Source organism: Marmota monax, unplaced genomic scaffold (genome assembly GCF_021218885.2).
Source record: "Marmota monax isolate L192 unplaced genomic scaffold, Marmota_monax_Labrador192_F-V1.1 WCK01_AAM20220418_F8-fsc00004, whole genome shotgun sequence".
In the NCBI taxonomy this organism is placed as follows: Eukaryota; Metazoa; Chordata; class Mammalia; order Rodentia; family Sciuridae; genus Marmota; species Marmota monax.
This window is the reverse complement of record NW_026692881.1, coordinates 19,534,273-19,551,205: the sequence shown is the minus strand read 5'-3', so window position 1 is coordinate 19,551,205 and position 16,933 is coordinate 19,534,273. Positions and strand designations below refer to the sequence as shown.

Below are 16,933 nucleotides of genomic sequence, written 5' to 3'. Positions count from 1 at the left end.
TTGCTTATCTAGATAAAATAATTATTGCAAACCTGAACTTTAGAATAAGAGAGTCACAGAACTGGGAACAGTGGGTGCACTCCTATAATCCCAGTGACTCGGGAGGCTGAGGCATGAGGATTGCAGGTTTGAGGTCAACCTCAGCAATTTAGTGAGCCTCTCAGCAACTTAGCAAGACAGACCTTTTCTCAAAATAAAAAGTAAGGGCTGGGGCTCTAGCTTAGCGGCAGAGCGCTTACCTAGCCTGTATGAGGCACTGGGTTTGATCCTCAGCACCACATAAAAATAAACAAATAAAATAAAGGCATTCTGTCCATCTACGACTACAAAAAAAATAATAAAAAATAAAAGGGCTGGGGATATAGTTCAGTGGTAAAGCATCCCTGAGTTCAATCCCTAGTACCAAAAAAATAAAAGTAAAAATAAAGAATGAATGAATGAATGAGGGCTGGGGATGTGGCTCAAGCGGTAGCGCGCTCGCCTGGCATGCGTGCGGCCCAGGTTCGATCCTCAGCACCACATACAAACAAAGATGTTGTCCGCCAAAAACTAAAAAAAAAAATAAATATTAAGATTCTCTCTCTCTCTCTCTCTCTCTCTCACCCACCCACACACACACACACACACACACACACACACTATTTAAAAAACAAAAAGAATGAATGAATTAATTAATTAAAAAGGGAGTTACAGGAAAAGAGCTGAGTCTAGGGAGTGGCTGGTGATGGCCAGGTCACACTCCTGGCCTCTGGCTTGTGTTCTGAAAGATGGATTTACAAGTTTAATGGTTGGGAGTTGGTGAGGATGGCTTACATGAGACCTAGTGGCTGGCAGGGCTGTTCTTGCTTATTGGAAAGGCTTGTTCCCGCAGAGGGAGAAGAGAACAACTGTTCTCAACAGGAGCCCAGCGGCCCAGAGGTAACATTTGGTGGAACTGGTGGTAGGGGAGAAGTTACAGAGCCTCCTGAGGAAATGCAAATAAGGCCTGGAAATTGAGACAGGTTAAATGATTATAAATGGGAGAATTTTCTGCCAGAGGATGATGGCTACTATTTACTAAACATATATGTTTCCCAGAGATTGTGCAAAGTAATCCGTGTGCTTATATTATCTAACTGAATGACAACAAATCTGCTTGACAGATGAAGACTTACAGGTGACTTACTCAAGGCTACTCAGTCAGTAAGAGGTGGAGCTGGCTTCAAACTCAGGCCCCTCTACTTCCAAGATCAAGCTTTTGACCACTGCTTTGTGTGCCCTGGAAGTCCTTGGTGTGGGACAGACCTGAGATGTACTACTTGGAAACTAATCAGTTGAAATTTGGTGTAAAATGATGGAGTGTTCCCTATACAAAGGTGTTTGCAGTTCTTAGTGCTTGTTTCAAGTTTTGTATTTTAAAAATATATCAGTTAGAGGATGATCAATGTTGTTTTTTTCTTAATAGAGTCACATTCCAACAGTAAAAGTCTCGTCTAGTTTACAGTATTTCCTGTTACCTTTCATTCATTCTACCTGATCCCACCACCTAGTGGCCAGCTCTGGAATTGCAGGCATAATGCCCAGAAGGAAATAGACATCTGGCCAGCTAGCTTTGGAAAGCAGCCAAGCAGTGACAAACCTTGATTCAACAGAGACTAAAAATGAGGAAGACAGAAACCCTACTTTTGATTTTCTGTGTGATACAAACCTAAAAGTTTCAATTTGAGGTGCCAACAGAACTATGACCCATAGCTGTACTTATTTATTCCTAAAACTTGGTGAGGGAGGATTTCTGGGCCTGCTTTGCTCTCCCCAGTTACTTTTGCTGTGCCCAACAGCACTTCCTCCAACAACACTGAGATGGTCTCCTGCACAGTGTAATAGGATTCCACTTATTGATTCAGATTCTCCTGTAAGGAGGACAGATCACAGCCTGAGTTTCCCCATCTGTGAAATACAATGGACTTGATACTGTCTGGGTTTTCTTATAGTGGCAATATTTTTGGGATTTAAAAGCTATTAAGAACAAAGGATCATCACTGCCTAAGTGATGGAATATTATGCAAAAGGGAAAAAACATTTCAAGGAAGCAGAGGTCTTCTAGGCCTGCCTCAAATCCCACCATATAGGCAGAATGTGGCTGCCTCTGTATAAGGCCAGCATTGTGCCCTTCCCCACCTCCCTTTCCCCACCCCACCCCACCCCCATTTCCTTTGGAAGGCATAGAAAGCCCCCTTGTCTTGAATGTTTCCCTGTGAAGGGCTCCTGCTGAAAGAGTGCACACATAGCCAAGACTTTGACCTTCACCTTTGCCCTTCACTTACTTGGTGAAAAAAGAGTTCTTATCCTCCACTCTCTAATTTTTGGGGTGGGGGGAAGCAGCTAGGGTTAGCAGGAATTCAGTGAAGATATAAATAGAAACTTGGTCTATAAATACTAATGCCCCCAAATGTCTGGAGGCATGAATCGTGGCAGGGCAGCAGGCAGTCACAAATCAGGAAGGTCTGGACATGCGTGAGCATTAGTCAGTTGCTTTGGTGTCTCTTGGGATGCTTCTAACTTGCCAGTGGGGCCTGGAAAAACCCTCTGTCTTTCTGGGCTCTAGCAGCACACTCCTTGTCTGCTGCCCTTGCACCCCTCTCTTGCTAAGCCTTCTTGGTGAGCAGACACATATAGTGGAGCTAGGTAATGCTGCCTGCACTCAGACCTGGTATTCAGTCCAGCAGTGTGTGACTTGGGGACATCCCCAACATATCTATTTATCCCCTGTGCCTAGAATATTACCTGGCACATTACAGATGCTCAACCAGTATATAGCAAGCATGACTGAATGGGTACCAGACTTCCCTGTCTTGCAGTCGGCAGAGGTAATTCAATTGGCCATGCATGGATTCTCCTAAGCCACAAATACTATGCAAATGAAAGTGGGATTATTCTTACCTACCAGGGTGAAGGTTTGGCAGGCGTTGACATAGACTCCCTCATTCCTTACCTCTGCTTTGCAGACACTGCATTTTCTTGGTCTGGGAGAAAGGCTGGAGCTGAGACATCTTGGGAGGTAGAAAGGTAGAACAAATACCTTCTGGAGCTTTGCTCCACAGCAGCATCCACCTCTCTGCGAGACACAGCACCCATCCTTCTTAGTAGGAGGCCCACATGGGTAGTGCTGACAAAGTTGTTCCCAGGCAAATATTTAAAACATAAATAAGAGAAACAAAGACAAGAAAGCCCTTACCTCTCAAACAAGCAATATGGGTAAGCAAGGAAGATGGAGCACTGAGCCAAGAGTCAGAAGTGGATTCCAGGGCCAGGCTGCCTCAGTTTCTGTAGGGTCATCCCAGAGAGCACTCCGGGCCTCTCTAGATCTCGAGTGGGGTTTAGATGAGGGTAGTAATTCTTGGCTTCAAAGTATGTGAGAATTTGTCGTGGCCTTGTTAAAAATGAAGACTCTCACCCTGCCCATGTTTTCTTATATTCTAATTTAGGGAATCTGGGCAAATCCAAGGATCTGTATTTGCAGCCAACTCTCTAAAATATCTCTGATTAAGGCCAACCAGGGGCCCTCACCTTCCCATGAGCACTGCTAGGCCCTGCATTTTAGTTACCTATATAAAATTACTCTCTTGAATTTCTCATAGTTTCTGTAGGCGGGAACTCAGGCACTGCTTAACCTGATGGGTTTGACTGAATCTCTCATGAGGTGTGTAGTCCAAGCGTTTGCTTGACTGGAGTTGGTGGCTCTCTTGTAGGATGGTTCGCTTATGTGGCTGGCAGGTTGGTGCTGTGTCAGCAGAAGGCTTAGTTCCTTGCCACATAGTCCTCTCCTTAGGGCTGCTTGAGTGTCCTTATAACACAGTTTATCTTCCCTTGCGGTCTTTTAGAAGTCATGCCATCGTTGGTTACAGAGGTGAGCCTTTTCAGGCTAGGAGGGAAATGGTCACCGGGGCCATCTTGGATGCAATCTCCATAAGTTCCTCAGTTATCTAATAAAGCCAGTAGGTGGCAACTCTTGTCGTTGGGTTTGGATTGGGGTAGAATTTGGAGGCAAGAAAGATAGCCAAGTTGGAGACCCTAGATAGCATGACCTATAAGTGCAGAAGCTGCAGTGTCCACCCCAGAACCGGGCTGCCAGCCCAAATGGCCTTCTGAGTTCAAGCTGACCACTAACTTGCTATGTCCAGTGGGGCAAGGCATGGCCTTGTCTGAGCTCAGCTTTGACCTCAGGAATAAGGGCCTGGATGTGATTGCCTGTGGGGTCTCCTGGTTTTCACCCCCACCATCCACCTGGGCTGTATAGACATTGGCGAGACCACAGGCTGAGTTGTGTTGTGTGACCCCAGCCAGTGACCAGGCTGGAGCTGCTCCCCCAGCTCCTGACCCCCAAGCTTAAGACATGAGAAAGAAGGACATGGGTTGGGTCTGAGGGTGCTTGCATCCTTTTAGGTAGAAATTGTGGTCCTTGGCCTTGAAGGTCCAGGAGCTTGGGTGTTTCTGAATATGCAGTTTTAGTGGCTTCACGTTGCTCTGTGTGGCTTCTGTGGTCAAATCCTGTCACCTGCTCAGTCTCTTCTTGCACCACTCATGACCCACACCCTGTAACACCGCAGCATCCCCCCACATGCACCCCTCTCTCCAACCATACCAAACTTCATCTTCTCACATGCGCCTGGTTTCTGGCCTTTGCTAAGGCTCCTCCCCTTCCTGGAATATTCTTCCCATGTCTCTTTGGCTGTTTCCTGCCACTTCTTCAGAACTGTCACCCTCCCGCATGTCCCCATGATAACTCATACATTGCAGCACAGTGCCCACACATCCTGTGTCCTCTGTGACAGCAGGGACTGTGTCAGTATTGATCACCATCACATCCAAGTCTCTGTGTAATACCTGGCATTTGAGAGGGACAGAATAAATGATGCCTGCTGACCCTATGCATGGGGTCCAGGTGGGTTGAGATGTGCCTCCTGATGAAGGTAGACCAAGGGGATACACAGCCCTTGGCACAAGGAAAAGAGAAACATAGCAAAAGAATTAAGAATGTAGGCACCTTCAGTCTTCAAATCCCAGCTCTACCACTTAACAGCTGTGTGACCTTCAGCAGGTCACTCAGCTTTCCTGACCTTCAGTTTACCCGTTTGTAAAGTAGAAATAACAACCACACCTCGTAGCCAGATCAAAGGTTATTATGAAGATCCAATACTGTAATAAATATGAAGTTCATGCACAGCGCTTACTGCAAGGTCAAGTGCTCAGTGCACGTTACTGCTTTCTTAATATTATCATCACATCGTTGCAGGGGTAGGAGATAGAACCACAGAAAGTGGTTCTATGGTTGGTGGGAGGTTGTTGAATAGGGTCATCTGTCTGAGCTCAATTCTGCCCACAGGGCCAAGGCTCAAGGTGTCCATCTCAAGCAAGCCAGGCAAACCCCTCTACTGGCACGGTCAAGCCTGTGGCCTTTTTCCAGTGAGCCTCTGCCTGCTGGGGATTTTCCTGTGCTTTCAAGCATCCAAGTGAGCAAGCATCCCTGGGCCTGGAGTCTAGTCTGCCTGCCCCAGGGCGTCTCATTCAGAAGCCTGGGCCTTTCTATCACATCTCCATGCTCAGGCCCAGCCCCACCCTCCCCACTGTGGGCCATGCCACAGGGAGAGGCTGCCAGGGAGCTCTGCCCAGCATCCCACCGTCCTCTTTCCTGAGGGCAGCTCCCCTGCAGGGGAGGAGCTGAGGCTGCCAGGCTGAATGGGCCTTTTATTCCTGCACTCCCACAGGGAGGGTACTGAGCCTCTGCCCACCACGCCCGCTACACCCACGCCCGTACAGAGCAGGGACAGCTTGGCCCCGGTGCCGGCCTCGCAGCTAACCACACTCTCTGGCCCCACTCTGTCTGGGTCCTGGAGGGCGAGTCCACCCCTCACCACAGCCCCAGCCCAGCTCTAAAGGGCAGCCCGTGGGGGGGTGTGGGGGTGAGCCACATTTGCTGGTACCCTCAGATTGTGCGTGTGCACACTCACGAATAAACGGAGCTGGGTCAGAGGGAGATGGCCAGACACACACACTCCTTGGCCTGTTCAGCACATGTCAGTTGCCTGCTGTGCACAGGGCCTTGTGCTGGGCCCTAAAAGTATGAGCACCACTGTCTACATGAGCTTGTGCTCTGTACTGAGGGAATCACATGAAGAGTGCGTCAGTAAGATCATCACAAATGGTGGCTACTCTGAGAAGGATACCGTCCGGGCCTGGAGAAGTGGGGAGAGGCCTTTTGTGTTCTGAGTGGCCTGCCAAGGCCTTCCTGATGAGGTGACATTTATAATGCCATCTGAAGGCTGGAAGGCATTAATACACAAAGGGCCGTGGAGCGGGGTTCTGGGAAAGGGACGCTGTGCACACAAGCTTGGGGTGGGGCAGTGGGCAGGTTGTGGCATGGACGCACCAGGGTGCAGTGAGGGGAGACGAGCTTGGAGGGGCAGCGTGAGCCTGATCTGCACAGCCTCCTAGGCCATAGGAAGGAGTCTAGGCTTTATCTCCATGCCCCGTGTAGTGGCTGGAAGCTTTAGGCCAGGGTTACATTTGAAGAATCTAATTCTGGCTGCTGGGTGAACGTGGATTGGGAGTGAGGCCAGAGACAGGATCAAGATTCAAGACTGACAGAAGGTCACTGGAGGACTCACGGGCCACTGACCTGATATCCAGTGACTTGCCCCACATTTCTGTGCATCGACAGTCCTGTGTGCCAGGCGCTGTGTGCCACGTGCTGGTTCTAAGCCATAATCCAGCCCCGAAATCCCTTGGGAATGAGAGAAGATTGCTGCTCAGGATGGACATGTGCCAGGGACGCGGTGGTGTCCAGCCTGTGCCTATCAGCACCACACTCCATACTAGCTCTGCTGCCTCCAACTGCATGGCCCTAGATTTCAGTTTTATTGAGCGTTCCCACTGGATCGAGAGTAGAGAAGCACATGGGATGGGGTGGCAGAATCAGTCCAGAATGGCGGGACGCTGGCACCCAGGCGCTCAGCCCTGGCTGAGGGAAAGAAGATTTGTTCCCCATAGCCTGGCTCTGGGCGCTGAGTATGGGAACCCCAGGCCAGAATTCAGGGGCTCCTTTTCCCCTCCTGGATGTGCTGGTGTTCGCTGTCAAGCACACAGAGGTGAGGAAGTTATGGTTTCCCTCCGTGGGGAATCCCAGGGGATTTTTGCCATTTCTGTTTCCTTGAATGTGTGGGAGAGTGGCAGGAGTGCTGGAGGGGGGACACTCACCTGTGTGAGTCACCCAGGGCCATCCCAAGGTGGGGCGGGAAGTGAATCACTGCTGTCATTGTTATGTTCTCTGCCGTTTGAACTGGGCCCGTGGAGAAGCAACCCTCAGAGGAGCAGGGAGGGCTGGTGGGGGAGACGTCGCACATTGATGGGGGAAGAAGATTCAGGACAGGCTGCTGCAGGGGTGTGTGGGAGGGGTCTGGTCTTGGGAGAGTGACCCAGGTGGACAGACTGGGTGCCTGGGAAATGCTTACAGTGCTTGGCTTCCATGTGCCAGCAAAGAGACAGGCAGAGCCAGGTTGTACCCACACCCTCCCACGCCCCACCTCCTTGACCTGGAATCATTGACTGTAAGATCCCATGTGTTCAGCGTTTATCATGGACTGGGATCTGTGGTAAATGTGCTTATATCTAGTTCACTGATTGCTGACAATAATCCTTTAGGCATATGGTCAGGCATATGGTCCCCATTTTGCAGCTTGATGAAACTGAGGCTCAAGTAGGTTTTAACTTGTCCCATGTCATACAATAGTAAGAGGCAGAGTACTCATCAGGATTCTCCTGGTAACAAGAAATAGACCCATCTCACTGTGCCTTTAAAAGAAGGGAGGGATGTATTGGTTCACATACCGAAAAATCAGGAGTAATGTCATCAGGCATGGCTGGATCTAGGTGGCCAAATATCATGTCTCTCAAGCTCTCAGCTTTACTTTCTTTTCTGTTGACTTTATTCTCGGGTGGATATCCCCCAGCTGGTGACAAGAGATACAAAAAAAAAAAAGATGCTCCCTAGAAGCCTGGGGCTTACAGTTAATGGGTGAGTAGCTGCTGTAGCAAGGGAGCAGAGGCACATGGAGGCCTGATACTTCAAGCCAGAAGCAAGGTCTTGACGTGATTCTAGAAGACAGAGAATCGTGGGTCAGAACTCAGCATGGAGTCGGGGCCTGGGGCTGCTGACAGAATCTCCTCCTTCCAGAACCTGCGACTGCTTCAAGGCCTCACCTCAGCCCAAGTGAAGGGAAGCCAGGCCGGGCGCTGCAGGGGAGAAGCAGGATTAGGGGTGCAGCCCGAGCCAGGTGTGAGGCTGCAGGTGGGGGGTACGCCAGCTCAGCTGCACCAGGGCTGACAGCAGCCTTCCAGGGAGCACAGGGCCTGCGGTCCCCGCTGCAGAAGGTCAGAGGTGGCAGCATCAACAAGATAAACATGGGCCTGCCCACCTGCCACTCAGGCCGTAGCAAGGCAGGGCTAACCCAGGTGAACACTGGGAGGCCACACAACCAGGAAGTAGCAGAAGCATCTTGCAGGAAGCCAGAAAAGGCTGACTCCACCTTCTCCAGTCTTCTCCGGCTTCCCATGCACCTCTGTCAACGTCTCTGTCCTCTCCCCTAACTAGACCTATTGGTCCAGTGAGAAACTGATGCTTATTCATACTCAGGTGTGACTGGTTGCTAGAGGCTCACTGTGCCATTCTCCACGGAGAGGTTTACATATTGTAACCAAGTCTTAAATCAAAGAAAATAAATTCTAATTCTGTTATCTCAGGTATCCAAAAGGTAGGCTGTGGATTGTAGGCTTGTTTTTACAGTAGGATATTCTTAGGGCCCACAGCACCCCCTACTTTTGGCTGCTTGCTTTAGACCATCACAAGTGTCAGGATAAGGGGCTGGGGTCGTGGCTCAGCGGTAGAGCACTCACCTAGCATGTGTGAGGCCCTGGGTTCGATCCTCAGCACCACATAAAAATAAATAAATAAAATTAAGTTATTGTGTCCATCTACGACTTAAAAAAAGGTATTTTTTTTTTAAAAAAAGTCCTAGGATGATTCTGAATCGTACCAACTTGGTTTCCTTGTGGACTGGGGGCTAATACCAGCCTCTCTGAAATCAAACAGAATGGAGGGCTTGTTTGTTTTGTTTTTCACAGTGAAGGAGGAACCATCAGCAGATTCTTGCAATATGTTCTCTTTGCCCTCCTCTGCCCTAGGGTCCTTCCTATGTCAGAGCTCCACTCCAGCAGTTGGTCAGCAAACACGTTGTCAGAGGCACCCTCTGAGGGCAACTGGACACAAGCTCATGGCTGGCCTGGCCCACTTCCCACAGGGACCCAGGTCACGTCTTTAGGCAGAGTGTGTGTGTGTGGGGGGGGGCAGGATACTTAACTACCCGCCCCCGCCCAAGCATTGCCTGTGTTCTCCCTTAAGGAGAGGGTCCCTCTATGACCATCACATCTTTCTTGTACTTTGTCTGGGAAATGTGTCTTTTGTCTCTTGGGTGCCACATTGGCCAGCACAGCCAGAGAGGGCACCCCCGCCCGCTTCACTCAGCCACTTAGCACTAGATCCTCCCAGCTTACCTCACCCCTCTTGGGCCCCAGGGAGCCTGGTGCACGCTGTCCCTGACCCAGAAACTTCCCTGTCCTCCTGGAGACAATCAGACAGCTCCTATGTTCATTGTACCCAGGGCCAGGCCAGGTATCACCAGGGGCACAAGGAGGATAGAAGATTGTACCTGCCCTCAGGCGATGGCAGTCAGCTAGGGATAGAGACTGGCAGGCAACCGGACGGCTCTGTGTTCTCTCCCATAACCTCCTGCAGTGGGTCGAATGACGACCCCAAAGAAATGTCCAAGTCCTGACCCCAGGAACTTGTGACTAGGACCTTCTTTGGTAATAGAGTCTTTGCAGATGTGATTAAGTCAAGGGTCTCAAGGTGAGATCATCCTAGATTTAGGATCATAGTGACCAGTGTCAAAATGAGGAAAGGCAGATGGAGATTTGAGACAGAGAAAGGAAAGGCCAGGTGTGGGTGGAGGCAGACTGGAGTGATGCACCACAAGCCAAGGAATGTTGGCACCACCAAAAAGCCAAAGGGCCAGGCCTCTGTAGCCTTCAGAGGCACCTTGGCCCTGCTGACCCTGGACTTCAGATCTCAGGCCTCCAGAACTCAGAGAGAATAAATCCCTATTGTTTTAAGGCACTAAGTTGGTGACAGTTTGTTACAACAGCCCTAGGAGGCCTGTATGCTCCCCTTTCCTTTGTCCTCAGACCCCCATGAGAAGGGCAGGAATGCCGTTCCTGAGGAGCAAGGCTGCTGGACTCTGCAGCTGTGGGCCTCTGGGCCTTTCTGTGGTCTCCTCTGATTCTGACCCTCCAGGCTCTCAGGCAGTACTGAGGAGAGAGGATTGAGAGGCACCTGGGAGAGCTGGCCCTCCCCAAGCCTGGGGACTGCTGACACTGTGGCTATAAATCAGGGGGACCTCTTAATTGGATATTCCTATGGAGAGATATTCCCGACATTCTCCAGGATAGCAAGGGAGAGAGGACAACATGGGTGATTGCGAGGGACTGGGAGGTTGGCACAGGGGTAATGGGCATTCAAGGAAGCTTTGCAGAGCAGGCAGCATAGAACCCGAGCCTTAACCAAGGATGGGAAGGGTTCCCAGGGCACTTGGAATAGAACCGCTCCCTTTTTTGTGGCTCACAGGCTACTCTCTAGATTCTTTTCTGTCTTCCAACATATTCAGTTCTTCCTGCCTCAGGGACTTTGCTGTTGTGACTTCCTCTGACCAAGTTCTCTTGCCCCAGAGCTTTGCACAAATGTCTCCTCCTTGAAATTTTCACTGACCAGGTATGGCAGTGCTCACCTGTAATCCCAACTACTCAGGAGATCAAGGCAGGCGGATTGCAAGTTCAAGGCCAGCCTGGGCATCTTAGCAAAGCCCTCTCTTAAAATAAAAAATAAAAAGGACTGGGGATATAGCCCAAGGGTAGAGCACACCTGTATTCAATCCCTTGTACCCAAAAGAATTTCCATTGAACCTCTGAGACACTTCCCTACCAATCTGAATTCTCCCCCAGACACCTATTTTTATTCCCTCTGTAGAGGCTGGGGGAGACCTATACATCTTACCAAACTACTTACTTGGTATGAAAAATATATATTGCCCCTCCTTCCCAAACAGCATGTGAGGTCCTTGAGAGCAAGGCCTCGTCCGTCTGTCTGTCACGTTCACTGCAGGGCTTTGAGCAAGCCCAGCACAGCAGGTCCCACCAAGACAGTGCTGGGTGGGTGATTGGACAGATGGATGTCTTTGAATAATGATTCCAGATGATTATAAAATAAAATTTTTAAAAAAGCAGGGAAGAGGGAGTTAAACATGTTGGCATAGACAGGCATATCTCCTTCCTTCCTCCCTCTTTCCCAATCTTCCTTCCCTTTTTCCCTTTCTTTCTTTTGTTCTTGAGATAGGGTCTTGCTATGTTGACCAGCCTAGCCTAGAATGTCCGGGCTCAAGCCATCCTCCTGCCTCAGTGTCCTGAGCAGCTGGGGCTACAGGTGTGCACCACCATGCCTGGCTGACACTGTGTATCTTGACGAGGAGAGGCTACCGGGAATAGATCAGCATGTTCAGGCCACAAGGGGTTCCTCATCACCCCTGCAGCCAGTGTGCCCCATGGCCCCTGCACACCTGGGTGCTAGCTTGTTTGTAGAACATGCACCTAGTCCGTGGAGGTGGCTTCCGAACTCTTCGTAGCTGGAGTGGGCCTGTCTGTGCTGTGCTTCTGCTCTTCCAGGGAAATCAGGGATGGTTGCAGAATCTGACCCCCAGATTCTCATGGAGGACCATAGATTTCACTTTGTACCTAGAGGCTGTGGTTGGCCCAGGGGGTTAACTGCTCTCATCTTCCCTCACACACGGGTGAAACCCAGAGTCCTCACATCATGGTTCGAAAGACCTTATATGGCCTGAGCCCATAGAACCCTCTGGATTCATTGCCAACACTCTTACCCTCATTCTCCAAGCTCAAAACCCCGAGGTGAAATCCCAACTCAGCCATCTCTCTGAGCTGCCATCTCCTCCTGTACAAGATGGACCTAGTAAAAGTACCAGACAGCCACACAGCCACGGGAGGCTGCACCCCTGGGTGCCAGCTTGTTGGTGGAACATGCACAGGCAGGACTTGGACCCAGGCCCCTTGCCCAGGGCCGCCTGTTCCGTCCACGCCTGGCCCTGAGTGGCAGGCATGCCTGCAGACTGCAGGCTCCAGCTTTCTTTCTCTACTTTCAGGAGCAAGTTAAGTCTATTTAAGGCTGAGCCGGGTCTGTTTCAGGCCACGTGTGATCTGCCTTATGATTCTTATCAGATTTCTGGGGCAGCATCCGCAGGGCTTTGAAGACTCTGGCAGAAGCAGAGCGCCGCCATAAAGAGGCTGAATTACATTTACAAGAGGCCTTTACTGCCCTGTGGTCTCGGTTTCCTTAATGGGGATTTTCCTCCACCCCCTTTTTCTCTCTCCCTTTTAATATGGTCACCCGTTCGGCTTTCAGAGTGTGGTTTGGATTCCTCCAGAGAAGTAAAGACCGTGGAATCCCTCCCCCTTCCTCCCTCCCTCCCTCATTCCCCACTGGCTGACTGTGCCAAAGCCCCAAGAGAAGGAAGTGTTGCTCCTGTCAGGGTTTCGGCAGCAAAGAGGGTAGTCCAGTGGGGACCCGAAACACACATGGGGATTTGGCTTGTGCAAAAATTCTCCTCCGACTTCACACCCAAGCAGCAGACCATGAGCTTGTTGAGGGGACTGGACATGCTGGTGGCAAGGTGGCCTTGCTTGCATGAGTAGATGCAAAGGGCAAAGGGGTCCCATGCTCCAGGGCCAGCGTGACAAGGAGTCAAGGGGAGCCTCCTGCCTCCTGCCCACCTTGCCCATCCCTCTCTTCTGGGGGCCTGAGTGTTCCTTCCCTGTTTTTTGGATCTGTCTCTGCTGTTAAATAAAGAGCAACATCTACTTCTTCAGGATACAAGGCTCATCTAGGGGTGCGACCAGCTTTGGGGTGGGGGCTGGGAGGGGGACCCAGTGTGTCTCCCCATCTCCCTCCTTTCCTTTTTGACTTTGGGTGGGATGAGGATGAGGCTTCCTCCCCTGTGGTTTCCTCCGGTCCTCAGATGCTCCTTCATACCCCTCGATGACTGGTGTCAGCTGGGTCTGGGCCACCTCCAGCTCCTGACGGACAGCTGACTCGGTTGGAAGGCTAGTCCTGGCTGCCTGTCATTTTGTCAGTCCAGAGAGCAGGTCTGCTCAGGCCACATGCTTATGTTCACAGTGTCCCCATAGCTGCACACACAGGCTCTGCGGCACGTGGGCAGTAAAGCAACAGGAAACCAAAAAAGAGCAGGAGGCAAAGAGGCAAGGAATACCAGGTCTGTGACATCTTCCCCTATGAAAAGCAGCCATCACCAGTGTCTTGAGACATCACCTTTTATCTCCTTTCCAAAGGAGCATGTGGCAGAGTGCTTTGTCTTGGTGACATGGTGCCATCTACACAGATAACCTGTGCACTGACTCTAGAGAGCCCAGAGGAAGGAGAGCTCGGGAAGAGGCCCAAGCAGGAAGTGAGCCAGTGTGCACTTACTGAGCATCGGCTCTATTCCAAGGCCCCTGCCAGGTGGAACATGTGGGGCACACAGAGCCTGAGCTGGAGGCCAGACTTTGAATGGAAAACCAAAGGCTTCAAGCAGGAAGCAAGTCACACATGCTGTGACATGCTTATGGGTTCCACTGTCTGACCTACGCAAGGCTTGTTACCAGTACTGTGGAAACCAGAGTTTCTCTGCTTCTTCAGGTGGGGTCTGCATAAGCTACAGGCCTCTACAGCTGAGAAGGCCCGTTAGCCCATTTATTTTCCACTACCATTGAGTGATATGTTACAGTTCTTTATGGCAGGCTAGGCCTTCCAGTGATGCAGCAGGCCCCAGCAGCTCACCACCAACTTCTTTCTGGGTTCTTGTCTGACCAGGATTTATTCAAGTGTGAATAGAAACAGAGCTCCCACCGGGTGAGAGGGGATCTGATAGCAGGTTGCCACTTGCGTGTGCTAGTCTAGAGGTTTATATAGCACTTGGGTCAATGCTATTGGTCCAAATTTCTGCTAATCAGGGTTTGGGAAAGTATCAGTGCTGTTGGTTAGCACCTGCAGTCTCCATTCTGGTCTGCCCCACTTGGGTTTTCCACTGCTTGTTTGGAAGTGGGAGGTTAAGGTCATCTGATGGTAGATGCTTGGAGGTTCCGGACTGCGTACTGGATGGAGCAGGCCTCTGCACCAGGCCCAGTCTGGCTGCTGCAGGGTGACCCGTCAGTGGGCCCTGGTTTGCCTCAGCCCTGGCTCACCATACTTCAGGCCCATGGTGGCATGGCAGGCTCCTAGCGGCCAGGGCCTGTGCTGGTAGCCCATGCTCTAGCCCTCCTGGGCTGCTGCTCCACTGCCACTTCCCAGCAGGATTAGCAGGTTGGTTGTGCAGCTCAGTGGTCAAGGAGCCATGTCACGTGGTGACAGGGAAATCAGGGATGGTTGCAGCAATTGCTTCATGTCTCCATGTCCTCTCTTTTCCCTTCTGCCTGCCACAGACTCCTTATAAGAAGTACCAGCACCCATGGGAGCACACTTAGCCAGAGATGCTAGAATTAATGCCCTCAAAAGAAGCCCTCAATGACAAGCAGGAAGTTGGTGGCTGGTTACCCCAGCTTCCCCAGCCTCCCTAGCCTCCACAGACTCCCCAGCCTCTGCAGGGATGCCCCTGAGGTGTGTCCCCTGGAGTTGCCCAATAGAACGGAGCTCCAGCCCTTGGAGATAACTCTTGATCTCTCTACCTTCTGCCTTATTCTCCCTCTCCCCTAATGATGCCTCCGTGGATGGCCTCCCACATAATCCACTAGATTCAAATTCTTATTTCTAGGGCTGCTTCCATGCGAACAGCCTGAACTAAGGTCATTGCCTTTCTTAGTACTTCACTTGGTCCTTGGCAGAAGAAGCTTGAGTGGATTAACATGCAGTGGAATATTTGTTCACATGCAGTGGGAATGATCTTAATTAGGAGCCCTTCAAATAAAGTGATGAAACTTTATCTCCAACTAGTTTAAATAAAAAAGTTTTTTTTTTTTTTTTGCTTTACACAAGTGACAAGTAGCGGGATGATCCGAGGTCCAGGAACAGCTATATCCAGCTGCTGAAATGATATCAAAGGAATCTGGCCCTGGTCATTTCTTGCCTTTGATTTTTCAATCATTCAAGAAGCAATTATTAAGCACCTACCTGTGATAGGCACAATTCCTTTTTCTCATTTTGTTTTCTTCTCAGGAAATAATAAACTCGGCTACTAGAGGCACTAGCCTTTCATTCAGGGGCTTAGCAACTGTGGAAGAAGGAAGTCTCAGGGCTTACCCTCATTGGCCCGTATCAGGGGTGCCCATCCCTAGGCCAATAACTGGTTACTAAGCTGAGTCACATGCACCGTTTGCCATTGGCATGTGATTAGCTCCATTGGCATCCCAAGGGCTAAGAATGGAAGTGGCCTTGCCCAGACTGGGACAACAGATGCATGTTGAAGCTCCAGGTCAGCACTTCCACCACGTGCTGGGCTTGCTGGACCTACCATGGGTCACCAGTGCTATAAAATACAGTACAGTATGGCCAGTGCCCCAGGAATGGGCGTATTATGGATGTTCTGGAAAGAGAAAGCTCAACCATCAAGGAAGCTTTTCTGAAAAAGGACGTTGGCCCTAGCCCACTGGGCCGCTGGGCACAGAAGTGTCAGTTGTATAAGACCTTGACTGTCAGAGTTAAGGTTCTGAATTTAACAGTCTGGAAAAGGATTGTGCACCAATGTATTTATCATGATTGAATGTGGCCAGGGCAGAAGGACCTGCTGGAAAGGTCTGACGGGTGGCACTTCCTGTAAGCCTTGTCCATACCTGTAGAAAGATGTACCAACACAGCTGGCAGCAGCCCGAATGGCTGGAGGCTGTGTGTACAGAAAGCCCAGGCAACAGTCACACTGGGGCAGCCATGGCTTGTGCCCGCCCTGGAAATAGCCACCCACCTACACTAAGAATAGAAATTCCTGCCCAGTTGGCAGAAATGTATGTCGATTTCTCAAGGAGGGATGGGTCTGAAAACAAAACATAGCGTGTGGGTTGGGCCATACTTTATATTTATTTGTGAGGTCATTTAGAAGCCACACCCATGTCAGGCATTGATCCTACCATTAGACCCAGTCAAGGTGACTTGACCAAGTTGTTCGTTGAAGCCCAAGATGGCAGCCTCCAGGGAGAGGCCCTGGGCTCTCAGCCTTGATCGCCTCCTGCCCCCCAGGAGAGGTGACCACTCCTCTTGTTTCCTCGACAAGGGGGAGGGAAATGAAAAGATCCTATGATGGCTTTAGCCAGAATGTCTGGCTCACGAGCGTCTCTCTTCCAGGCAAGATCCTCTTCCGGAGAAGCCACATCCGGGATGTAGCTGTGAAGAGGCTGAAGCCCATCGACGAATACTGCCGGGTAAGGGTGTGTCTGGGAGTGGGGGTGGACCCTCTGCCTGAGGGGCTGTCTGTCTGTGAAGGAGGCTCTCTGTACAAACACTTCTGAGGCCTGGGTTTGCTTGGCCAGTAGGATGGAAGTGGGTGGCCCACCAGGAGGGGTCACTATCCTTTCAGAACACAGCCATGTTTACAAAGTGCTGTTTTAAATCACTTCCACTGGCTTGGGACCTACATGAGAGGCCTCCTGCTGAAGGGATTTGCGTGTGGCATTTTGCTGGACATGGACAATTGTTTCTTTGAATTCCTTTTGGGATGTTGTGGAGTCAGCTCTGAGTTTGGTGGCATCTGGAATACACATTTGTTTATTCACATAAGCTTTATAGATGCCAATGTTC

General features: G+C 50.5%; 1 protein-coding gene across 3 annotated transcripts in view; it reads left to right on the top strand.

Moving 5' to 3' along the window:
* Positions 1 to 16,933, top strand: part of Sh3pxd2a (SH3 and PX domains 2A) — a 217,898-nt gene that overhangs the window by 83,103 nt on the left and 117,862 nt on the right. For all 3 annotated transcript variants that reach the window (XM_058581285.1, XM_046450358.2, XM_046450354.2), the window contains exon 4: positions 16,481 to 16,557. In XM_058581285.1, coding sequence (XP_058437268.1) covers positions 16,481 to 16,557 — 77 coding nt within the window. The remainder of the gene's footprint in view (positions 1 to 16,480; positions 16,558 to 16,933) is intronic.